This window comes from Danio aesculapii, chromosome 8, assembly GCF_903798145.1.
Source record: "Danio aesculapii chromosome 8, fDanAes4.1, whole genome shotgun sequence".
NCBI classification, from domain to species: domain Eukaryota; kingdom Metazoa; phylum Chordata; class Actinopteri; order Cypriniformes; family Danionidae; genus Danio; species Danio aesculapii.
The window spans coordinates 5,592,627-5,619,609 of record NC_079442.1 but is presented as its reverse complement, the minus strand read 5'-3'; the positions used below and the strand labels follow the sequence as shown (position 1 = coordinate 5,619,609).

Sequence of the window (26,983 nt, the reverse complement as noted above, 5' to 3'; positions counted from 1 at the left end):
TATATATATATATATATATATATATATATATATATATATATATATTTTTTTTTTTTTTATGTTAAGACAGTTATTTTAATGTCAAGCAAAACTACTTGCTATCTAGACCTTTACAAACTGAATTAGAATTTTTTTATGAGAATCCTATAACAAAATATATTTCATTGTTTTATAGCAAATTGGACAACGGCTCTAAAAGAATCCAAGAAAGATTCTTAGTGTACAGATTTGCTAGATGACCTTACAGATTTAGAATGTAGCCAAATATGTGTTAAAGCCCAGAACTTCTTGATTAATACTAGATTTAAAATGATCCAATATAACTGGGCATAAGTACTTATTTCACACCTGAAAAACTAAACAAGTTTAACCCAAACATCCCCGATATATGTTTCAAATGCCAAAAACATAAAGGAACATTCTTTCCTTGTATATGGGAATGTGAGGTGGTTAAGGTTTTCAGGCAAAAAGAAAAACATTAATCAGTAACACTGTATTTTGATGGTCCATTTGAGTATTAGTAGACTGTCTGCTTAATATCTGTTGATACTGCTCCTTCAACAGACATTTGACTGACTATAAGGAACTTTGCACGTGCATGTCAACTTACACTAACCCTAACCCCAGCCTAATAGCCTACTTATAATCTAATGAGCATCTAATGGCATGTAGATGTAATGTAACTTTAATTCCACAAAACCATCAAAGTAAAGTGTGACCTATTAATATCCTCAATTATTTCAAAACCAATCCCAGTTACCCCTGAAAAATGTGCTTTGGGTTCATTTCCCGTAAGTTTGTCATTACCAGGTTATCAAACTAAAAGGATTGGCATGTGTGTTACTGATTACATGTGTGTTTTTGTATGTGGAATACAGTATATGTCTTAGCCCATGTATAACAATATATTGACCTGTTCAACTGAATTTGGATGCTTTGGGGGAGGCAGGGGGGAGTTAAAATAAAAAAAAAGTAAAATTTCATGTTAAATTTTAAGTCTTTTTTCTACAATATAAAAATGTTTTAGAAAAAAAATCTTAAGACAAATCTGACCAATTTTATTTTGTTTCCTATTACAGCAAGATTCTGAACTGTCCAGTGTTAAACATCTACACCCATGTAACCTTTGACCTCTCATCTGGAACATCTGGACACTTCAGCGCATATTCGAGTGTGACGTGAGTTTCTCTCAACATCGATTCATGACTTGAATTATGTTGTTGTGATGGTGTTGGGCAAACTGTAGATTTAAGAATTGAGTTTGCTGATTTGGAACTCCTTGCTTTACTTGATTTGTTTGCATTATGATGAGATATTTTTCGAGTTTTTGATTTGGAGAGAATTCTTGGACTGGACTTGTAGACTTGAGGAATTGTGTTCTCTTCTAAAGTGGGAATCGTGACACAGTTTATCCTAGAAAAGCCAAAAATAAATGAATGAATTAAATAACAACAAAGTTGAAGACAAAATTATTAGCCCTCCTGTGAAAATAAAATTATTTTTCAAATAGCCCAAGTGCCCTTTCATGGAAAGATTTTTTTTCAATACAAGTTTTTAATAACTAATCTATATTATGTTTGCCATTATGACTACGCAAAACTCACCGGCCACTTTATTAGGTACACCTTACTAGTACCGGGTTAGACCCCCCTTTGCCTTAAGAACTGCCTTACTCCCTTGTGGCATAGATTCAACAAGATACAGGAAATATTGCTCTGAGATTTTGGTCCATATTGACATGATAGCATCATGCAGTTGCTGCATATTTGTTAGCTGCACATCTATCATGCGAATCTTTCGTTCCACCACATCCCAATGGTGCTCTATTGGATTGAGCTCTGGTGACTGTGGAGGCCATTTGAGTACAGTGAACACATTGTCATGTTCAAGAAACCAGTCTAAGATGATTTACGCTTTATGGCATGGTGCGTTATCCTGCTGGAAGTAGCCATCAGAAGATGGGCACGCTGTGGTCATAAAGGGATGGACATGGTCAGCAACAATACTCTGGTAGGCTGTGGCGTTGACACAATGCTCAATTGGTACTAATGGACCCAAAGTGTGCCAAGAAAATATCCCCATCACCATTATACCACCACCATCAGCCTGAATCGTTGATACCAGGCAGGATGGATCCATGCTTTCATGTTGTTGATACCAAATTCTGACCCGAACATCCGAATGTCGCAGCAGAAATCAAGACTCATCAGACCAGGCAACATTTTTCTAATCTTCTATTGTCCAGTTTTGGTGAGCCTGTGTGAATTGTAGCCTCAGTTTCCTGTGCTTAGCTGACAGGAGTGGCACCTGGTGTGGTCTTCTGCTGCTGTAGCCCATCTGCCTCAAGGTTGGATGTGTTGTGTGTTCAGAGATGCTCTTCTGCAGACCTCGGTTGTAACGAGTGGTTATTTGAGTTACTGTTGCCTTTTCTGTCAGCAGGAACCAGTCTCGCCATTCTCTTTTGACCTCTGGCATCAACAAGGCATTTGTGTCCACAGAACTGCCTCTCACTGGATATTTCCTTTTTTTTGGACCATTCTCTGTAAACCGTAGAGATGGTTGTGCGTGAAAATCCCAGTAGATCAGCAGTTTCTGAAATACTCAGCCCAACCCGTCTGACACCAACGACCATGCCACGTTCAAAGTCACTTAAATCACCTTTCCTTCCCATTCTGATGCTCGATTTGAACTGCAGCAGATCGTCTTGACTATGTCTACATGCCTAAGTGCATTGAGTTGCTGCCATGTGATTAGAAATTTGCGTTAACGAGCAGTTGGACAGGTGTACCTAATAAAGTGGCCGGTGAGTGTAAGTTACAAGAGACAAGTATTCAATTTAACTTGGCTAATTTGGTTAACTAGGCAAGTCATTGGACATCAGTGGATTTTTCTGGAGCAAAAAAAAAAAAAAAATTCTTAAACATGCTAATAATATTGACCTTACCAGTTTTTACATTCTCCGAAACTAAAATAAAATACGAAATACTTGTAAAAAATATCTGGAAATTAGCAGTTTACCGTATATTGTGATTCATGTTTTTTTCCCCCATTTATCTCTACTTTTCAATTGCAATATGGGATCTTGATCTTTCTTCCAACAACTGTTAATCTTGAAAAGTTCAAAGAAGTGACTTTTATTAACATTTTTAATAGTTTAGCGTTATATATTGTCTGAGTTGGTGTTGTATATTTTGCTACAAAAATCTTATAATCTTGTAATAAGCTGCCAGTACATTTTCTGTTATTTCACTGACTTATTTCTCTATATATTGTTCGAGTTTGAAATAAAGTCACTTTGTCGACTTTTGATGTTGAATTTTCAACTCTACACTTTAACAGAGCAGAGATCAACGTCCCATAATGCAATTCACAAGCTTTAATAAACAAAAAACTCTTTTGTAAATCATTAAATACAGAAACTGTTAATGAACCGTTTTTTTACAGTGTGTATGCTATTATCACATAAAAAAAATCAAATTTAATCAAAATAAAATTATTAAATTAGCTAACCAAAACTAGAGCATTTTACCTTAAGTGTCTGAGATGCTGCTGAATCTGCTTCTGACGTGCTTCATTGATTGGGTACAGAGAGAAAAACAACAAACCCACCAGCAAAAAGGTGACTGGTATCGGGGCTAAAAGCAGTTTCAGTGCCAGGATGACTTCATCTGGTTGACTGCATGCCCCTGCTTTATATCCTGTGAAGCTTCAACAAAACACAGTCCGTGTAAACATGTCAACATTAACATTTCAGACTTCCATATAAAGTTCTCTCGTGAACATGAGTTTGGTATTGTTTTGCTCAGACATTTTTGCATGACAGTGTTTAAAAACTTGCAGGACATACAGTGAGAGGAGTTATAGTGGGTAAAATAAGTATTGAATACGTCATAATTTTTCTCAGAAAACATATTTGTAAAGGTGCTGTTGACTTGGAATTGTCATTGGATGTTGGTAACAACCAAAGAAATCCATATATGCAAAGAAAACAAAATGAATTAGTTTACAAATGAAGTCATGTGCAATAAAATGAAATGACATAGTAAAAAAAAATTGAACACATGAAGAAAGGGAGGTGTAGAAAGGCAGTGAAAGCCCAGACAGCAGCTAAAACCTCTCAGTAGTTCTTCAGCAAGCCTCTGCCCTTCCTCAGAGTAAATTAAATATCAGCTGCTTCAGTCCAACATCTACATTAGCAGATGATGAAGATAAAACCATTTCAGCAAGGCAATGATCCAAAACACAGCCAAGGAAACTCTTAAATGCTTTCAGACAAAGAAAATCAAGCTGTAGAATGGCCCAGCCAATCACCTGACTTCAATCCAATAAAAAATACAAAATAAAGATCAGATTTGATAGACGAGAACCACAGAAGCATCAAGATTTTTACACTCTGTTGAAGTCTGTGTAAAACTAACACCTGAGTAGTGCGTGTGGCTTCATTTTCCATATAAGAGGCATCTTTAAGCTGCCATCACCAACAAAAGCCTTTTATATAAAGTATTAAATACGTTTCAGTAGTTCAGCACTTTCTCCCTGTGTCATTCCTTTGTAGTAAAATGTAAGTAATTATTCACATTTGTTTTGTTTTATTTTTCTGTTTGTATTGTTTGGGTTCAATTCCAATTCAAATCTGGTACGATTCCATGTCATCAGCTCCTTTAGAAATATTATTCCCAGGAAAAAAACATGACAATGTGTTCAATACTTTTTTCTCTCATTGTATGTTGGAATGTTTGCCAATGTATGTCAGGCTCTACAGCACTTCAGTGAGAGTGCCTGCCGACTCACTGCAGTGCCATGGTGGAGATGCCAGCACAAAGGCCTCCTCCCAGTTTATTGAAAAACCTCCAGCAAGAAAAAAACAGGGGCTCCAGGCCCTCACAGGAGGGATTCAGGACAGCAAACTCATCCACTACATCTGGCAGCATTGACCTGAACAAACAAATCAGTTGAAGTCAAAATGATTCGCCCTCCTGTGAATTTTTTTCAAACATTTCCCAAATGATGTCAGCTAGAATAAAAGCAGTTTAGATTTTTTTAAATACATTTTAAGGTCAATATTATTAGCCCCCCCTAAGCAGTTTTTTTTTCTACATGCCTAATTACCCTGACTTGACTGATTAACCTAGTTCAGCCTTTGAATGTCACTTTAAGCTGAATACTGGTATCTTAAAAAATATCTAGTCAAATATTATGTGCTGTCTTCATGGCAAAGATAAAAGAAATCAGTTATTAGAAATGAGTTTTTAAAACTATTCTGTTTAGAAATGTGTTAAAAAAAATCTATCTGTTAAACAGAAATTGGGGACAAAAATATACAGGGGGGCTACTAATACAGGGGGGCTAATAATTCTGACTTCAACTGTATATATTTTGAAAAACAAAAAACATCAGATCCCAATATAATAGGTTAATTAAACATACTCCTCAATTTAATTTATTTATTAAAAGTCCAACAAGTGAACAGATTTTTCTGATGACCTTAATTCTATTAAATAATTGTAGTAAACACAAATCAAAATTAAAACATGTGGAGTATTTACATTTTGCTGTGAAAAGTCCTGCATTATGATGATAATAGCATGATAAAGATGTCTGCACTGCACTTCAATAATGCGACTAAAACAGGAATACTCCACGTCTTAATTTGATTTACATTCACTACGATTATGACTTTAGTTGGATTATTGTGATTTAAAAAAAACCCCCGCTGTTTACATGGTAGAATCTTAATCGGAGTATTGTCTTAAAGGTCCAGTGACATTAAAATAAGGTTTTTTAGATGTTAGTAGTCAGTATTTTAGTCTTCAATGACATCTATAAGCAAAACAAAGACAAAATTCCAGTTTAAACATGTAAAGTTTTGTAGTTTATCTGCCTAAATGTTTTTTTTTTTCATGTCACCTTATACTTTAGTTTCTTATCAAATCTTGACCAATCAAATGCTCTCAGTATCTCACATGTCCCACCTCCTTCAAGATGCTTTTCATTTGCTGTTCATTTGATGAGCTTGAGCTCAACCATTCTCACTGGCAGAGTGGTGCTAAAACAACACGCTATTGGCTTCTTGTAAAGGGGAGGAGCTACTCTGTCTCGCCCTCTCTTCGTTTGTCAGCTGAGATAACATCAAACATTGAATGAAATAATTCACATCTCAACGCACTTCACAGGGCCTTAAATGATGTTAAAATCAGAGTATTGGTATACACGTAAATGAACTGAATAAGCTATCAAAATATTTTACCTGCAAATCTAACAAAATGTGTCTTTCAAATACAGTTGTAAGCATGCAACATATAAAATCAGATTAACTAATATGTGCTGAGCTCTTGACGGTGGAGAGCAAACGCTGGCCTGATTAGCAGAGATGAACAGCATGAAGTGGACAGATCCAGGTCTTACTGTAACTCACCATGGTAACAAGAAGAGGGAAGCCAAACTAGATCCAATCACAACACACATGAACAGGTAGACTGGAAAGTTGTCTGACGTGGAAACCAGGACCACCAGAGCCGGTATGAGGAGCTATGGAGAAACACAAATGACATATTACTGTATTCCTAGAAAATTGATATTTGAAGTTGCCACATTGAAGCATGTTGTTTTAAAGGTCACATGAAATAAAATAATGTTTTTTCAGATAAATAGGCTAGTGCGCTCCAAATGTGCATTTAGAATATATAAAACCGATATAAACATCCAAAGCTTGTTTGTCACTTCTGCCTAAATCAACACAGGCTCATTCTGAAAACGTAGCCCTATATACATTTCTGGAGATCACGAATTATGTAGCCAGAAGTACGTATGGCTGCATTTTTGCTTTAAAACGAACACTACGCAGCGGAATGACGCCGTTCCTTTTCACGCTGACTAGCTGACCACCTACCTCTGTTTCCTCTGTTACCAGTTTGTCCAGTAGCTTGTTGGCGGACTTGAGATGCAGAGCAGAGTTGACTGCGATGATAGGGTTTGAGTCTGGTGAAGAACGGTTCCAGAAAGCAGGTAAGACAAAAACAGAACCAAAAAATAAAATAAACAAGTAAATAACAGGGTGAGAATGTGGTAAAATCTGTTAACGTGGTCAAAATCAGTCAAGGGCTTTTCTTTTTCTGGATTGCTTTTGAAAACACTGTCGGTTGGGTTTAAGGAAGTTGGTGGGCAGGTCAATCGGTGCTTTTGGAAACACTATTGGTTGGGTTTAGGGAAGGAGAAGGGTGGGTCAGTCATTCACTCAGTCATTCAGTCAGTCAACAGCGGCCTCTGGTGAATTTACGCAAGAATAACAGGCACGAATGGACACTCGCAAGAGTAATTTGAGATCTGAAAAAGTGTAAACAGCGCCCTCTGGCAGATTCGCGAAAACAAAAACTAAAAAAAAAACATTGTTCCTGAAATGTATTTGGTGCTCTCCAGAAATCTATATAGGGGGGTACGTTTTCAGAATGAACCTGGCTTGGCCTAAATCAGGGGTGCCCAAACTTTTTCTCATGTCTTGATTGAGGGTTTTGGGCCAAAGGTAAATATACCAAACTCTATTAGATTAAAGTTGTCATGGGTAACATAAAATAACTAGAAAACATAGCTTTATTTTAACTAGTGTAGAATCTAATTATTTTTTCTGGATTTTCACCTTTTAATGTATAGGACATTATTATAGGATTATAGGATTATTGACTGGAAAGCATGGGGAGCAGAGAGAGTGGAAGGATTGGCATAGGACCACAAAAAAAAAAAAATATATATATATATATATATATAATTTGGTTCATTTACAACATTTAATTTAAACATGTATTTTCTGTTTGCTTTTTTGTAGCTCATCAATAAAAAAAAAGAAAAAAAACGTTATGTTAAATTAAAAATTACGATCTCTGTTATAGGCATTCACCCCAACCCTCCCCATCATTCTCACTCTCCTCTCATATGGTATGGTGGGCCAAATCAAAGGTTACCTAGGGCCAAATTTGGCCCGTGGGCCCTAGCTTGGACAACTCTAGTCTAAATGGATCAACAATTTTTTTCACATCACCTCATACTTCAGTTTCTCTTGACCAGTCAAATGCTAGTATCTGACAAGCCCTGCCCCCTTGAAGATGCTTCTCATTTGACGTGCTTTAGCTCAACCACTTTCGCTGGCAGAGCAGTGAATAAACAAAACGCTGTTCGCTCTTTTCCAAAAAGGGAAGGAGCCACTCTACATCCCACCCTCTCTTCACGATGCAGTTGAGATTACGTCAAACATTAAATAAAAACTGGCCATTTTATTACACTTCACTTGACCTTTAAGTCTACTCTTTGGGAAAATATAATGACTATATCAATTCTATCAATCTCTTGTTTTGTTCTATTTTTTCCTTTTACTGAACTGTAAAAGGGCAGCACGTTGGCTCAGTGGTTCGCAGTGTCGCCTCACAGCAAGAAGGTCGCTGGTTCGAGTCCTGGCTAGACCAGTTGGCATTTCTGTGTGGAGTTTGCATGTTCGCGTAGGTTTCCTCCGGATGCTCCGGTTTCACCCACAGTCCAAAGACATGTGGTATAGGTGAATTGAAGAAACTAAATTGGCCATAGTGTTATGTAAAACATATTCTAGAATCTGGACCTCTAAAATAGAGACCAAGCCGAAAGAAAGTGAATGAATGAACAAACTGTAAAATGTAAAACATGTGCAAATGTAAAACATGTGCAAACAAGTTCCTATGTTTTTAGAAATATATAGATGAAAAAAGTGTCACTTGTAAAATCAGGCTTATTTTCACACTTTTTAATTTTTGAGAGTCGTAATTTATTGAACTATGCTTGAGACAGTTACACCGCAGGACAGTTTTGAGATTTGGCTCAAAAATATGTAATAACACAGCAGTTTTTATAACGAGAGGTCCACGAAAGACAAAGAAACAATTGAGTACATTTAAATGGACACCAATAATTACATTTTAAAACAATTAAGAGTCTACCATTAAAAATGCGACTTTTGAAGATCTTCATCTGACTAAAGTCATAATCGAACTAAACAAAAATGGAACTAAGACATCTGGAGTGTGCTGATTTTATTTGCATTATTGAAGTGCAGTACAGACATGTAAACACCACAGTCAAACTATTATCGCCGTGTAGGATTTTCACTGCATTTTGCGACAGGATAGTCTACACACACATACACGGCTATTTGACACTATTCTCTGCACCTATCGAGTCAGTGAAGGACCACAGACACCTGCATCGCGAAATGCAGAGGTTTCTTTGCCTATACGGCGTGCAGTATCAAATACCATTAAAACTACACTCTTCCAGCAGTTCATACTCGCATCCAATATCTTGTTCATGCATGACATGTTCCTGCCTGAACGTGAAAGTGCCAAACTGCAGTTAAAGTCGACAAATTAAAAATGAAACACCTGAAATTACATGAAACTGTGTGGATAACGCTGTGATGCAATGACGTTAATCGAATTATTGCTATAACATGTAAAACAGGATCATGAAAGAAACATTTAAAAAGCAACTCATGTAAACATCTTAATCATTTTATTGTCTTATTCAGAATAATGCAAATATTTCAATTACTTATGTCCATGTAAACGTAGTCATTGTTGAACCGTTTGACTGCATTTTAAATGATGCCAATACTAATTATATTCATTTATGAATATGCAATATCATGCCAACAACCCACTTACAGGCAGAGCTATAAAAAGTGTGGTTTTCTTGCCCAGCCTCACCAGCATCATCTGCCACACTGGCACTGATACGGTAGCAGCCACCTGTGCAGAAATAAGGACGGGTATGAATATTTGTTATTAATTTACTCACCCTGAGGTCATCCAATATGTAGGCGACTTTCTTTCATTAGAACTAGGGTATTGTTTCAGCATCAATATCACAATGTTTCTAGTCCAAATATCTGCACTGCTTGATGAAAGCCTTTTCGTTGATCCCAGTTATAAGAGCAACAGATAATAACTTGACTAACAGTTGACCATCTGGAAAAGTGGCAGAAGGTAGATTTTTCTGATGAATAATCTGTTGAACAGCATCCCAATCATCAGAAATACTGCAGAAGACTTACTAAAAGCCTCATGGACCCAAGATTCTGACAGAAATCAGTCAACTTTGGTGAAGGAAGAATCATGGTTTGGGGTTACATTCAGGATGGGGCGTGCAAGAGATCTGCAAGAGTGGATGACAACATCAACAGCCTGAGGTATCAAGACATTTGTGCTGCCCATTACATTACAAACCACAGGAGAGGGTAAATTCTTCAGCAGGATAGCGCTCCTTATCATACTTCAGCCTCTACATCAAAGTTCCTGAAAGCAAAGAAGGTCAAGGTGCTCCAGGATTGGCCAGCCCAGTCACCAGAAATGAACATTATTGAGCATGTCTCGGGTAGGATGAAGGAGAAGGCATTGAAGATGAATCCAAAGAATCTTGATGAACTCTGTGAGTCCTGCAAGAACGCTTTCTTTGCCATTCCAGATGACTTTATTAATACGTGATTTGAGTCATTGCAGAGATAAATGGATGCAGTCCTCCAGGCTCATGGGAGTCATACACAATATTCATTCTTTCACCACTGCAGCATGACTTTATATTCTATACTGGGCATTATTTCTGTTAAGTGCTAAGACTTTTGTCTAAGCAAAGTCAGACTTTATTGTCCTAATAAAATAATTAAAAATCAAGGCATGATCATATTTTATTTTGGTCAAATAAGCGTAATCTAGAGGCCTTTGCCCTTCATATAAGACACTTCTGATACCAAAGGATTAACTAGAAGTCAAGTTATTATTTGCTGTTCCTAAAACCTTTGATAGGCGGCAGGACTTCTGTCACGTGAACATTTCATAGCTAACACAAGATATTTTTTTTGTCCCACAGGCAGATAATTTAGCTTGTTTTAAGGAAAAACTATTTTTTTTCTGAATGAAAAAACAATCATTTTACTTGTTCTAAGATTGTTTTTTGATATATTAATTAGAAACTAGACAAAGTAAGAAAATTACTTTTTTCCATTGTGATTATTCAATTTCTCTACCTCAGTAAGGTTAGACTCCCTATAGAACCATCAAATTCAAAAACTCTTGTGAAACTGTATTTATATCGCAGTATTTATAGTTTATTTTTCCAATATCTTGCAGCCCTAATTAGAACATTAAATTCGATCTTAAGCTTTAACTGTGGTCCTTGGTGATTCATTGAATCCAAGTTAAAGAAGCAAAAACCATACAGTATACAGGAAGAACTAAATTCATGCATATGGTTCCTGATATTTCACTGATGCCTTATGAAGTAAAACTAATGGTCTGAACAGTATTAACCACATTATTAATATCTGTAATGCCTTTCCAAACTGGATATCTGGATTTATTTTATCAACCACCAACTACACTGCAAAAAATGCAGGGTTCTACACAATTCATTCACGTTATTCCAACCCAAAACAATTAAGTTAACTTAACACTTTTAACAAATTTATGTGGATTGAACATAATAAAAATTAAGTTGAAATCTCAAGAATTGTGTTGATTCAGCTTATTTTAAATAAGTAGTTTGAACAAGAAAAAAAATAGTTTTGAGTGTATGACAATTTTAGGTTTAATGTTCCACTGAAGAAGAAGAATAAAGTAGTGTGAAGATTATTATAATTTGGGGAAAACTATCCCTTTAAGAATAAACCATGATGGTTCATGCAAAAACATTAATTGGATTTCTTTTCTTTCTTTTTTTTGGCAAAATGAATACTATAATATCAGTTATTAAATGGATGATTGAAGCTAACTGGTTAAAGGGTTTCAGTCGTGGTAAAATGCATTATGCATTATACATTATTTAACAGAAATGGCGTTACTGCACATCATCTTGTGTTTGAGTATAAAACTAGAGCATCTGTGTGTTCAGACTTACCAGTATAGCCAACATGAGATGCTGGAATTGAGCTCCTAAACCAGCAACATGAGAGCAAAACAGTGTAAAGTTCCCCAAAGTCATCTGTAAATCAACACAAAAAGATTTTCCAGCTAATTCGATATTAACGGAGCATTCTTGCTTGGAAATGAATATCACACACACATATGCCTACAATTAAACATTGACATTTTATCTAGGATTTTATTTATTAATTAGTACCCTCTTAAAAGCAAAAGTCGGCATTAAAAGTTCCACAATGAACCTTTAAGATTTAAACAACCTTTACATTCCACACAAATTTCTTTATAGTGGAAAAAAGGTTATTTGGATTTTTAGGGTTAAGGTTTACTTCAAACAGAGTCTTTTTGTTCTTCATTCGAGGGCAAAAAGAAGTTTGAAAAGGCTGAGTGATGGTTTACTGTTTTCAAAAACTCCAATATTCCTGTACTTATGCAGTAGGTGTGGTTGTAAATGTGTCACCCTGCTTGCGTGTACACCCTAAACACAACAACCATAGCAGCTTTGAGCTTCATAAACACCTGGCAAACGAGAAGCATCATGTCACATTTTCACACTGTTTTCTATTTGCAATTGTTAGGGTTGGGAATCGTTTGGTGTTATTTTGATGCCGGTGCTAAATCGATTCTTTTAAAACAGTACCGGTGCCAAAACCGTGTCTGAACCGATACTTTTGAGCCACAAAATTATTGTAAAAAATTTTTGAATCATTATAAATGAACAATATAATTCTATATTTATAATAAATATAAAGTATACATCGATACATATTTTATATATTTAAATTGCATTAATATATTTCTTTTGATCATTTGTTTGTTAGCATAAATGCAAGATTTGCATTATGCTATTAACATTACATTAGCTTTTACTGCTAACCTGTGGAAAGGCTGTCATCAAAATCAGTGAACAACTTTTTTCTAGGTTTTGGGGCTTGTGACTACTTTTACATGGACATCAGTGATCTAAAGATTTGCCTTAATCTGAATAAGACAATAACATGATGAAGGTGTTCAAATGAATGTTTCTTTCATGATTCTGTGTTACATGTTATAGTACATAGATTACCGTCATTGCGTCACCACGTTATCCACTTTTCCTCTGGAGTTTCATGTAAATTTAATTTTTACTGTTTCGACTTTAACTGCAGTTCGGCAGTTTTACTTTTCATGCAGGCCCCTGTGACAAACTAAGGTATTTGGATGAGAATATGGACTGGAAGAGTGTTGTGTTAATGGAATTTGATGCCGCACACAGAATGGAAAGAAAAACACTTCCGCATTTCATGATGCGGGTGTCTGCCGTCCTTTAAGGTAATCAAAACTCACTGTTTACATGATCGACTCTTAATCAGAGTATTGTCTTAATCATATTAAAATCTAACTATTGATGTCCATGTAAATGTTGTCAGTGAAAGTGCCAGTTGATGTTGCACGCTATCAAAGTGCATTCCTCTGCCTTTAAGTTGATTCCGTGTTTCCCCTCCTTACATGCAACTTTTGTAAAGCATCTGCTGGATGTTTGTGTCAGAATCCTTTCTTGTTAAATACAGCCATACTTTAGAATGCTTAGTTTAAGCAAATTAGATGGACGTGATCATGCGTGTTGATGAATCTGAAGGGAGTCGCTCACCATATGCGCCGTACTATGCACTTTTCCTTCTAAATCTAAGCAACAAAACAAACGCCCAACATCACAGATGGTGTCTGGATCCCTCAAAGTTGTTTAGAATTAAATGTTTAGAGATGATGTGACACAACGCGTACTTATGTGTGCCTTTGATGCACCCCTTGATGCTTCTCACGTTCTTGTCGCAGCACCAGTGGCACCGAAATTAGGCACCAAAATTCATTTGTGGTCCGGTACATACCGGTTACAAAGGGCACCGGGTTTCAGTAACCAACCCTAGTGGTTGTACAGTTGCGGATACATCTGCACCAGCTCTGCTACTCGACCCTCCGGTGTATTCATGTTGCTAACTTGGTGATTTTGATAACCTGTGTGGATTTGACAAATCAAGGGTGTTTTGCATAGTTGCATAATCACATGGACCAATGGTAGCTCAAGGTATTAAGGAGCCAAATCAAAATGTTCCACTCAAAAAGTTAGCTTTGGTGAGCCATTTCAAACTCAAAACAAACCTCGTTTTGGCCAGATTTAGTTCCGAATGTTGTTATTTTAGTTTGTTCTTTAATTTTTTGTTTAAACTATACCAGCGCCTTTAAAAAGACCTTCACATATTTAAAAAAAACATTCTTTATATGTGAAAAATAATCCTTTCATCTTTTATTGTGAGACAAAAAATACATTGCTCTGAGTACATTTCAAATAACAAATCCACTAGAGGGCACTGTCTACATTTTTGCAAATCAGATATATGTTACCTAGGGTACGTTTTGTTGTACGTTTCAAATACACATCATTCTTGTACAAGTACACAAGAAGGCGGGGCTTCACAAGACTCAAAGCCAAACACTCTTCATCACAAGTACACAACAGCATACAAAGTGAGCTACTGAGCAATCTGACCCCACTACAAAAGTTGTCCTTATGGAGATAGACAGATGAAGCAAACATACTACATTACAAATCATAGACACCTTTAAGTTGAGGTATTTATTTGGTATTGTGCAAAAACTGCATGAAAATAATGCTTTATTGGTCGATAATCTCCCTGTAAATCTCATTAGTGTGAAAAGGAGCTAAATATATTGCCATCATTCTGCCTCGTAGTGTTCATTTTACTGCAGTTAAATGTATGTTTAAGTTTTTGCGGTTCACGAAAATGTAGGCTAAAGCACGTATTACCAATGAGGGAACTGAAAGGTTTCAAAAAGGATTCTACGAACCATCTACGACATGATGGTAAAAGAAAAACATCTCTGAAAGTATGTTTTAAAGAGCTTACACATCTTTCAATGAATCAGCCTTGACATGATTTCAAGTAAACCTGTTCTATATATTCTATAGGTAAACGAGATCTGACCTGAAACGCTAAAGTGGAGCAGAAGAAAGCGAGGAGCAGGCGCTGGAAGGACCGATGGCCAATCAGCTTCTTCATAGCACTGAGGTATGTGCTGTTCATGTGTGTGCTGAGAGGGCCTGCAGGTGCCAGATATACAACAATACATCAGGACAAAAACATGAAATCTGACACACTGTCGGCAAAGAGCTCAGAGCTCGTTGGGTAAGATTTTTGCAAACAATGACTCGAATGAACAATGAAACAGGCCAAAATGTCTTTTTAAATGTTAAAAGTCATTAACAAACACTCAGGCTCAACAATATATTACCAAATAAGTTGCATAGCTAAATAAAATATATTCATGATTACCAACAGTTGATCAACATGATTCATTTGCTCATTTGCTGATAAATGAGGTCAAGCATACATTTATGAAGAAATGGTTTTGTTACGTGGCTTCTGTTTTATTTGGGTTTAACTTTTGAGTTGAATTATGGGATTTTGATCTTTGCTCCAGCATATATTGTGACTTTAATTGATCCAAACAGATTTAGTGACTTAAGCAATACAAACAACAAAAAAAACAGTACATCAGATTTTTCAAATATATTTTACAGATATAGTCATATAGATTTCTTATGAAATACATTGTTTCAAACTACTAGAAATGATCAAAAGTCACAAATGTTCAACATCAAAAGATAAAAGAGCGGACATCAATGACACTATGCAATTAATAAAGCAAAAATATAAGTTATGATTAATTAGATCTTAAACTTGGCAGTTTAAAATGCCGTAACAGTTCACCAAAAGCGACTGAGCTGGCTAATTCAAAATTAAAAGTCCCTGTGCCTTTAACCTATTCATGGAAAAGTGATTTAAAACTTAAAGTCTTGCAGAAACTGTGATATACTGTATGTAAAGAATTAAGTAATTTAAAAAAAACATATTTATGTGTCATTATATAAATATGTAAATGTCTCTATTTATAGAATCTAACAAAACAAAACAATACATTTAACCCATTCATGGAAAAGTGGTTTAAGACTTTAAGACCCGAAGAAACCTTGTTATATGTAAATAATTAAAAATAATTAAAAACATATTTATGTGTCATTATATAAATATGTAAATGTCTCAAAAATTTATTGATGGAATCTGAAAAACAAAACAAAACATTTAATCCATTCATGGAAAAGTGATTTAAGACTTTAAGGGCCCTATCATACACCCAGCACAATAAGGTGCAAGACTTGTTTGGCACGATTTGTTGCTATTTTTAGAGCAGCGCAGCAGTAATTTTCTCATTTTGGGCCACGTTATTTTAATAGTAAATCCATTTGCTCCACTTTGTGGGCTCATGGGTGTTTTGGTCTATAAAGGAGGTGTGTTAAGGCGCATTGTTGGTGCGTTGCTTTTTTGAGAAAATGAAATTGACTACGCCATTGACCAACTAAATGCTGGTCTAAAGTCCAGCGCAATTTATGTATGATTTTCTACATAAATATAAAAACCACTGCCTCTATGCCTTCATCTCGGGGGGCTTTTTTCAGTTTATGGAAGACGATTTGCATTTGTGTAATGTTATTTTTATTAGCAGTATTATTTATTATTTGCATATTTATATTTGTTTTAATAAAAACAAGTTTAGATTTGTCCACCTGTCGGGTTTTGGAGACGTATGCATCACCATATGGGGCATAAGATTATGATGTGTGTTTGGATATAACTCAGTTGTTTGAACACACTTCATTATTATTGTTCGTTTATTCATTTGCTGGAAATTAGAACTGATTTTAGAAATAGTTTTGAAACAAATCTTTGCGCTTAACAAACGAAATTAGATATGTAGGCTAATGGATGTCTTCATTGGAGTGCGTACAACACCGTTTCCTCATCCACGAAAGTAAAAGGAGTAAAGTAAAGAGTAAAAGTAAAGAGTAATAGTAAAGTAAAGAGGCTAAATGGAGGAGGCTCATTCTTTATCCTCGCACTGCAGATGCTCTGTTTAACTGTTTTCTCGCTAGTGAAGCGTTCAGTTTTTACACTTACAAAGTCTGCCATGTAAATAACAAATGCACCATGGCGCAATGCAACTGACTCTTAAAGGGAATGGGAGATGAGACTCTGATTGGTTTTATGCACGTTATTCTCAAAACACCCATAACTCATTAAGAGAATAAGCACAACCCTGTTAGAACATGCACCAGGACGCAAAGCATTTTTTTCTGTCATTAAAATAGCAAAAGTGGATTTGGAAATGGCCTTAATGCTTTTGCGCCTTAATGCTCTTTAGACTTTGCACCTAGATCATTAAAATAGAGCCCTGAGACCCGCAGAAACAGTGTTACGTGTAAACAAATAATAATAAAAAAACATATTCATGTGCCATTTATATAAACTTGTAAATGTCTCAAAAGTATATTTATAGAATCTGACAAAACAAAACAATTAATCCATATAAATTAAAACAAATATATTTTTAAAAAAAATTATCAATTAAAAAATGAACCCCCCCCCCCCCCCCGAAATAAACCAAAACAAAAAAGCAAAATTAAATAAAATAAAACAAAATAAAAAACAAAACAAAATAAAAAACAAAACAAAAAATAAATAAATGAAATAAATAAATAAAATAAAGTAAAACAAAACAAAACAAAAAATAAATAAAATTAAATAAAACAAAAAAATATATAAAACAAAACAAAATAAAACAAAATATAAAAAACAAAGCAAAACAAAATAAAAACAAAAAACACATTCTTTAAATTGATTCTTTTAAAAGGAGCCATTTTTTTCACAATGTATGCCGCACCTTTTTGTTCTTTGACCCCGAGGAACAGCACCATACAGCAAACAAAGAAGAGAGAACTCATGACCAGAGCTGAAATCATGAAGGCTCTTCTCTGAGGACACACACACACGCACACACAAAGTAAGTGTAAAGTAAGTGTGTATTCAAACAAACTCAATGGCACATTAGTAAATCCTCCCTAAAGGTAGTGGGAGAGGCGTACAGTAAACTGAACTGTACAAATATAAGGAACTTCTCAATCATGATCCCACTGTCCCTGCGGCTCCAAAACAACCTGCAGATTAAACATATCAATGTAATTGTGTGCAAATGGTACTCTTGACCTAAAATCTACACCCCATTTTTACGGCTTGTTTCTGATCCCTAAATGAGATGTCCAATTTTGGTGTCTGCATCATGTCAGATGTACAAAAGAAAACATATTAAAATGCATGTAAAGTGTACTGTAAAAGACATGGTCAAAATCTGCTAAATTTTTATTCAATATAATAGTTTGGACTTTGATTTTATAATTATGACTTTATCGTGTGTGTGTGTGTATGGGGTGTATCATGTGTGCATTTGTAGTGTTTCATCTGTGTTTATGTAGAGTGTATTGTGTTTGTATGTATAGACTTTATCATGTGTGTGGAGTGTATCGTGGTCCAGTAGCTTCGTATCGTGTTCCAGTAGCTCAGTGGTTAAGTGATTCACCTTTCACGTTGGAGACCCGGGTTCTATCCCAGACCCTGTGTGCTTATGTAGAGTGTATCATGTTTGTAAATGTGTATTGTGAATATATATATATATATATATATATATATAGAGAGAGAGAGAGAGAGAGAGCGTATCATGTGTGTTTATATATGTGTATTTTTTTTTTCTTTTTTTTTGTCTCATATTGAAGATTTTTTTTTGGTCTTGATAATTTTTCACAAAGAAGCAAATTGCCTTTGTTTCTAGAATGTTGTATCCCAGACCCTGACAGGAGTGTATCGTGTCTCTTTAGAGTGTATAGTGTTTCTTATCAAACGGCACTGTTGGAAATGGCATGCCACCCCGTGTAACAAACATGTGAAGAGTGTCAGTAGAGCGTGTGTGTTTTTTCTGAGCAGTGTGTGGGTGTGTTGGTGTTACGGTTTCATGCAGGGCTGTGTGTGGGAGATCCGGCGTTTGCTCCGCGTTCAGACAGGCTTGATCTCGCTCTTTGTTGAACACCCACAGCACCTGACCCTGAATCACAGCCGCCATCAGCATAGAGAACGCCTCCACACTCGTCCCTGATTGACACACACACACCTGCATGCAATCGGTTGCTTTTTCAGTCGTGTCAGAGTAATAATAATGTGTTAGCTACAGTGTAAGTAGGCAGCTCCCTTATAAGGCAACATCCCACTCTAACTGGACCGACACATAAATCTGCATAACTGAAGCAGGAAAGCTCTTCTGCTCACCAATGCTGATTTATTACATTTCAAACATGATACAAAGAGTGATATCTATTCAAACCCACATGACACAAATACTATAGTCATTTATAGCAAATACTATAGTGTTTCTGAACCATATTCAGGGGCGGATTTAGTGATTTCAAGCAATTCCAGCCATGGGGCCCAAAAATCCTGAAATGCACCTTGTGTACTTTAATTAATTAATTAAGCTTTTTTTTTCTCCTTTTTCTATATTGTATCTTAATGCAAAATAATAATAACATGTACACTCACCGGCCACTTTATTAGGTACACCTGTCCAACTGCTTGTTAAAGCAAATTTCTAATGAGCCAATCACTTGGCAGCAACTCAATGCATTTAGGCATGTGGACATGGTCAAGACGATCTGCTGCAGTTCAAATCGAGCATCAGAATAAGGAAGAAAAGTGATTTAAGTGACTTTGAACGGGGCATGATTGTTGGTCCCAGATGGGCTGGTCTGAGTATTTCAGAAACTGCTGATCCACTGGGATTTTAAAGCACAACCATCTCTAGGGTTTACAGAGAATGGTGCGAAAAAGAGAAAATATCCAGTGAGAGGCAGTTCTGTGGGCGCAAATGCCTTGTTGATGCCAAAGGTCAGAGGAGAATGGCCACACTGGTTCGAGCTGATAGAAAGGCAACAGTAACTCAATTAACCACTCGTAACAACTGAGGTCTGCAGAAGAGCATCCTTGAATGCACATGTTGAAACTTGAGGCAGATGGGCTACAGCAGCAGAAGACCACACCGGGTGCCACTCCTGTCAGCTAAGAACAGGAAACTGAGGCTACAATTCACACAGGCTCACCATAATCGGACAATAGAAGCTTGGAAAACGTTTCCTGGTCTGATAAGTCTTGATTTCTGCTGATGTTCGGGTCAGAATTTGACATCAAACAACATGAAAGCATGCATTCATCCTGCCTTGTATCAACGGTTCAGGCTGGTAGTGTAATGGTGTGGGGGATATTTTCTTGGCAAACTTTGGGTCCATTAGTACCAATTGAGCATTGTGTCAACGCCACAGCCAACCAGAGTATTGTTGCTGACCATGTCTATCCCTTTATGACCACAGTGTACCCATCTTCTGATGGCTTCTTCCAGCAGGATAACGCACCATGTCATAAAGCCTGAATCATCTCAGACTGGTTTCTTGAACATGACAATGAGTTCGCTGTACTCAAATGGCCTCCAAAGTTACCCGATCTATATCCAAAAGAGCACATTTGGGATGTGGTGGAACAGGAGATTGGCATCATGGATGTGCAGCTGACAAATCTGCAGCAACTGTGTGATGCTATCATGTCAATATGGAGCAAAATCTCTGAGGAATATGTACTTTGCTGAATATATGGCATGAAGGATAAAGGCAGTTCTGAAGTCAAAAGGTGGTCCAAGGTGGTACTAGTAAGGTGTACATAATTGAGTGGTCGGTGAGTGTATAATACTTAAAAAAAAAAAAAAGAGTAAACCCATTGTAAGGGAAGTTTTGTTTCAATAATTATGCAGTTCGTTTACTTCAGATTTTTAAGCTAATGAATTTACTCACTTTTTTACTTCTCAAAAATTCTTTTCTTACTACATTATGCTTTTAGTTTTTGCTTTGTTTCTAGTTCAAATATCTAAAAACTAAAAATATTATGTTTTGAGAAATTATGTCAAAATTAAGTTTTTTTTTTCCTTTAAACTAGCTAAACTAAAATAAATAAATAAAATTTGTTAAAAATGACAATAATATCGTTTATTGCAATATGATCTGCTGCAATATATCATACAACAAAAAATAGATATCGTGACAGGCCTAAACTCATCTTTATGTTGTTTCAGACTTTTCTGTGGAACACAGTTGATGAATAATATCTGCTCCTTTTCATATTATGTGTTCTACGGAAAAACATCAGGTATGAAGCAGCCAAACTGACATCTGTATATGAAATGTGTGTGTTTGTTTGAAAAGACACTCACTGTAAGCAGTGGCCGAGTCTCTGTGCTGTTGATCTCCACCCAGATACATGCTGAGGGTTATATAGGGAACGCTGTAGCACTGCGGAGAGCACAACAATATAGAACAGCCTCAATAATGAACACTAGAGTGCTGCTAATGGAAGCCGGCTAATTTGGCTATTACATAAAAAGCTTTAGCCGAGGCAGATGAGGGGGGAAGGACAAGGCCTATATTAAGGAATGCTAGACTAAGGAAGGAAGTCATACACTCATGAAGGTCTCGAAAAGACAGCTGATGGTTAGAAACCAGGGCACGCTGACCGCAGAGCTCGTTGCACTGAAGGGAATCAACCAAAGGAAGATGTAAGAGAGAATGACTAGTGGCGTTGACAGCACTGCCCTGAGAAAAAAAAGAAAAGATCAGTTAGACAAATGTGGTCTATTTGCGATTTTAAAATTCTCCAATTTTATAACACGGTCTTCTGGAATACTCAATTAGTCAGTCACGACATTACAAGGTATGCTATTCTGAGGTAATCTTGTGAATGAATAATGAGCAGGTTAGTGCATACTCGGTCAGGTGTTTTTGTTTCTGTCAGCTCTGTGTTTTTGACTGTTTGGTGCCATCTTGTGCCTGAACAATGGACAGGTTAGTGTATACTCCATCAGCTGTTTTTGTTTCTGTCAGATTTGTGTTTTTGACTGTTTGGCGCCATCTTGTGCCTGAACAATGCACAGGTTAGTGTATACTCCATCAGCCGTTTTTGTTTCTGTCAGATTTGTGTTTTTGACTGTTTGGCGCCATCTTGTGCCTGAACAATGTGCAGGTTAGTGTATACTCCATCAGCTGTTTTAATTTCGGTTAGCTCTGTGTTTCTAACTGTTTGGCGCCATCTTGTGCCTGAACAATGCGCAGGTTAGTGTATACTCCATCAGCTGTTTTTGTTTCTGTCAGATTTGTGTTTTTGACTATTTGGCGCCATCTTGTGACTGAATAACGTGCAGGTTAGTGTATACTCCATCAGCTGGTTTTGTTTCTGTCAGCTCTGCGTTTTTTTGTTTGGTGGCATCCTGTGTCTGAATAATGCGCAGGTTAGTGTAAACTCGATCAGCTGTTTTTGTTGTCTGTTTGTTTCTGTAATACATTTACAGTGTTGAGGTCACATGGCTTAAAATGTTTCAAGCATTTCCATTAACGATTATGTAAATATTTATTGTTGATCTAAATGGATTATTTCCCTATTTGGAATAGTGGAGTTAATTATAGTGGAAGAAAAATGCACTTTTATGTTTCCATTATGCAAACAAGTAGAGCACTGAAGGAAAAACTACCTTTTTTATCATATGGAAATAAATGTTTAACAAAGACAGATTACATATGTATTTGTTGAATCCATCTCTTAGCTTAAATTCAATTTAATTTTAAACCAATAATTTTTAATAGTGTAATTTGTGAGAAAACCTCATTACCCAGTATGCTGTACAGATTAAGTCCACCAATCAGAGAGTTACAGTGAGCAAAGCACAGCAAAAAAGAGCTTTAGTTCCTCCCACTTTCATGAAGCACCACAAAATATCATCTCTCTACACTTCCAACATAGATAAATACTGTATTAAACTTCTATAGATTACGCTTTAAAAATGAATTATTATACATTTCTCTGTCATTTTAAAATTGTGTAATTTGCAAGGCTTTATAAAAGGAAATGCTACAAATTGTACCGTCTCTATGCCTTTTCTAATATCTTTAGTAGTTTTTTTAACAGCAGGGTTTTCGCTGATGCAAGCTGTTAGTAAATTTGTTCCTTGGTGATTTGGTTTGGAATCATTTGAGCGTGTGATATCAAAACATATACAGTTGTGTTAATGTTTCAGATCATCTAACAAATGTAAATATTAGTCAAAGATAACAAGTAAACACACCATGCAGTTTTTAAATGAAGGTTTTTATTATTAAGGGAAAATAAAATGCTAAACTACATAGCCCTGTGTGAAAAAGTGAAGCGAACATCAGATCTGCAGCAGGACAATGATCTAAAGCACACCAGCAAGTTCACTTCTGAATGGCTGAGAAAAAACTAAAAGACTTTGGAGTGGCCTAGGCAGAGTCCTGACCTGAATCCAATTGACATGCTGTGGAATGACCTTAAAAAGGCGATTGATCCTCGAAAACCATCGAATGGGGCTGAATTACAACAATTCTGCATAGATGAGTAGACCGAAATACCTCCACAGCGCTGTCTCAGACTCATCGCAAGTTATCGAAATGCTAGATTGCAGTTGTTTACTGCTAAGAAGGGGCCCAAACAGTTATTGGGTTTAGGGGGCTAACACTTTTCCACACAGGGCTATGCAGTTTTGCATTTTTGTTTTCAAAACTGCGTGATTTGTTTATTGATTTGTAACATCTGAAAAAATAAGAAATCTATAAGGGGGCAAAGAATTATTCACACCATTGTGCGGAAAATAAGTAATATTTCATTAAAATACTTAATGTCACTAAACTCCGCCTCTACTTTTACCACCCACCATGGCATGAGCTTGCCGATTTGGGTCCATTTACTCCTGCTCACTAGATAGCCTATGAGTGGGTCAGTCACGGCGTCCCAGACGTGACTGATAAACAGAATTAAAGACACGGAAAATGCCTCCATCTGCACGAGAAACAAGAACAAACAGAGAATGAGGGATCAGGGTGAATACAGGAATGTGTGTGGGTTATTTTCCATGACGGAGACAAGATTGCTGAGATTAAATACTTCCATTAAAAAAAAAACAGCTCATACTTTACGTCAATAAGGGACGTAACACAGAAGATAGTTTGAAGAACCTGGAAACCTGTAACCATTGACTTTCATAGTCAACCGTTTACAGGTTTCCAACATTTCTCAAACTGTCTTCTTTTGTGTTCAACAACTCAAAGGTTTGAAACAAGTAAAAGGTGAGTAAATGATGACAGAACTTTAATATTTGGGTGGAGAATCTCTTTAAACGGCAAAAACAAAAAAACTTTTAATAATTGATCCAAAAACTTTCCCTCACTGATCACCATTCAGACACAGCAAGATGTTCCGACTTACAATTATAAATGTGTTTTTCTGTACAGTGCAAACAGGGCGTATTCAAGTGCTTCTTTCACATTTTATTATGTTACAGGGCTATTGCAAAATGGATTAATAGAACATTTCAAACAACTGACATGTCATTATGAACTGAATACATATTGGAATAAAGCAGTGGAATGAACAAAATATGGAAAAACCAAAGCGCTGTTATACAATCCAGTCCATTCTGGATTAAAGCTGTATTATGCTTTTTTTCACATGATTAGCCAAACATTTTCGACCAATATTATTGTTATCTTCTCCAAACAAGGCCATATATTAATCTCTGTGTGGCGTGTTGATTAGATGGTAAAAATTCTTATAACCAGCAAGTCAGATGTTAGAGAAATGGATATGAATAAAGATCTGAGTGATTTGAGGAGCTCTCTTAGTAGTTTTTTTTTTATACTGGAATATACACTCACCGGCCACTTTATTAGGTTCACCATACTAGTACCGGATTAGACCCCTATTGCCTTCAGAACTGCCTTAATCCTTCGTGGCATAGATTCAACAAGATCGTTCGACAGGATATTTTGTTTGGGTATTTGCACCCACAGAACTGCCGCCACTGGATATTTGCTCTTTTTCAGATCATTCTCTGTAAATCCTAGAGATGGTTGTGCGTGAAAATCCCAGTAGATCAGCAGTTTCTGAAATATTCAGCCCAGCCCGTCTGGCTCCAACAAACATGCCATGCTCAAAGTCACTTAAATCACCTTTCTTCCCCATTCTGATGCTCAGTTTTAACTGCAGCAGATTGTCTTGACCATGTCTACATGCTTAAATGCATTGAGTTGCTGCCATGTGATTGGCTGATAAGACATTTGCGTTAAGCGGTTGGACAGGTGTACCTAATAAAGTGGCTAGTGAGTATATGTTTCCATGAAGAACCTTTAACATCCATGACTCCACAAAAGGTTCTATAATATTATAAAAGGGTCAGATCAGCCAAAAATGAAAATTCTGTCATTAATTATTTAACCTCATCTCTTTTCAAACCCTTGAGATCTTAGTTTGTCTGTATAACACAAATTAAATAATTTAGGTGAAATCTAAGAGCTCTTTCTGAGTAGACCGCAAGAATCCCAAATCAATCTTGAAATCCAGAAAAATACCAAAAAACATCCTCAAAACAGACCATAGTGTGGTTCAATCAGAATGTTGTCAAACTAGGAGAATACTTTTGTGTGCACATAAAACAAAAATAATGACTTTATTCAACAGTTTCTTCTCCTCAGTGTCAGTATAGGGTGCATGTTTACAAGAGAAACTGTTGAATGAATTTATTATTTTTGTTTCAGTTGGCACCTTTGCTGTCTATTTAATATGAGAGAGCTCTCAGATCAAAAATATCTTAAAATTGTGTCCTGAAGACAAACATCTCAAATGTTTGAAAAGACATCAAGGCGAGTAATTAATAAGCTAATTTTCATTTCTGACTGACCTAATCCTTTAATAAAATGATCTTCACTCAAAGTTCATTTAAAATACTGATCACTGAGACCGTCAACAGAAAATTATGGTGTAGGAAAATCCAAAAGATATGCAGGTAAGCATTTGTTTAACAATGTAAATGATCATTCGTCCTTCCAGTCTTAAGGAAATGCTTACCTGGACTACATCCAGCAGAAAGATCTGTAGAGAAAAGCCTATAGCAATGTTGGTCATCTGATACGGCGCAGCACCTACTGCGTAACACAGCTTTCTGGAAAGAGGAAGCTTCAGAGACACACAGAGAGAGAGAAAGAAAGAGAGAGAGAGAAGAATTATCAACATGCAATAAATATAATTGACGGAGGCGACACAAACACAGAGTTTTCCATTGATTCTCAAAGTCGTCAAGTTAAAACAAACACAACGAAAACTGACGGGAAATATTGTAAACGAAACTAAAAAAGCAGAAGACGCAAACACCAAAAGATGATGAAGCCTAATGAGAGATCAGTGCTTAAAAATACAGACAAAAGAAGGAAAACGACTGTAAAAACTCAACGAGGATTAGTGAGAAGCAGAATAAAATAGCAAAATATGTGAGAGAAAAGTAAGTTAGAATACAACGAACAAAGGAAAATCATACTGATGTGCTGATAGCAATTGGAGGAAAACTTGAAACAACAAACTACAATATGTCCGTAACAAAGCAAAGAAAACAACAACAGAAGTAAAGGAGAATGACTAATGACCACAATAAAATAATCAAATGAGAGAGACAGACACAAGCAAAATAAAAAAGTTATAAAAAGCTATACTCAACATCTAAAAAGTCACAACAGCAAAAACAACACAAAACAAAAAAATTAAATAAGCTAAACTACACAGCATTTAACTGTAAAATTAGCTGTATTTTACTGTAGGACAGTTATGCGGTATGTTACTGCATTTTAAAGTTGCATTGTGAAAAATTGCTGTAAATTTTACAGTAAACCTATACATACAATTCAGTAAACAAATACAGCAATATAAATGGTGCTGTAATTGTAATTACAGTATTTCTCCTGTAATTGACTGACCGTAAATAGTTAACTGTGCACTTACAGAGATCTCTCCAGTTTGTCTGTCTCCATGTTCATCAGTGGTACAGGTGAAAACGCTCTGTTCTTCCTCCAGCGGTGTTGTAGACGTCTGCATATTATCTAGGCGGCTTGCTGATTTTACAGAATATTTCATTTGGTGGTCTGCTATTTTTAGTGTTTATTCGTAACAGATGTCACACTCATTTCTGCTGGTTTCACTAGTGCTAACAAGGAGTAAAACCAGTCCAGGTGATGAAGT

At 36.2% G+C, this 26,983-nt stretch overlaps 1 protein-coding gene across 1 annotated transcript; it reads right to left on the bottom strand.

Moving 5' to 3' along the window:
- Positions 1-1,056: 1,056 nt before the first annotated feature.
- On the bottom strand, positions 1,057-26,983 carry mfsd2al2 (major facilitator superfamily domain containing 2a-like 2). The gene is made up of 14 exons (XM_056463088.1): positions 26,747-26,983; positions 25,823-25,930; positions 23,634-23,758; positions 21,372-21,504; positions 21,126-21,204; positions 18,825-18,967; positions 17,709-17,799; positions 14,915-15,030; positions 11,908-11,991; positions 9,681-9,764; positions 6,416-6,528; positions 4,792-4,935; positions 3,530-3,706; positions 1,057-1,413 (listed from the first exon to the last, which is right to left on the bottom strand). Exons 1-14 carry the CDS (start codon positions 26,876-26,878, stop codon positions 1,110-1,112), a joined length of 1,833 nt encoding a protein of 610 aa, XP_056319063.1. The 5' UTR covers positions 26,879-26,983; the 3' UTR covers positions 1,057-1,109.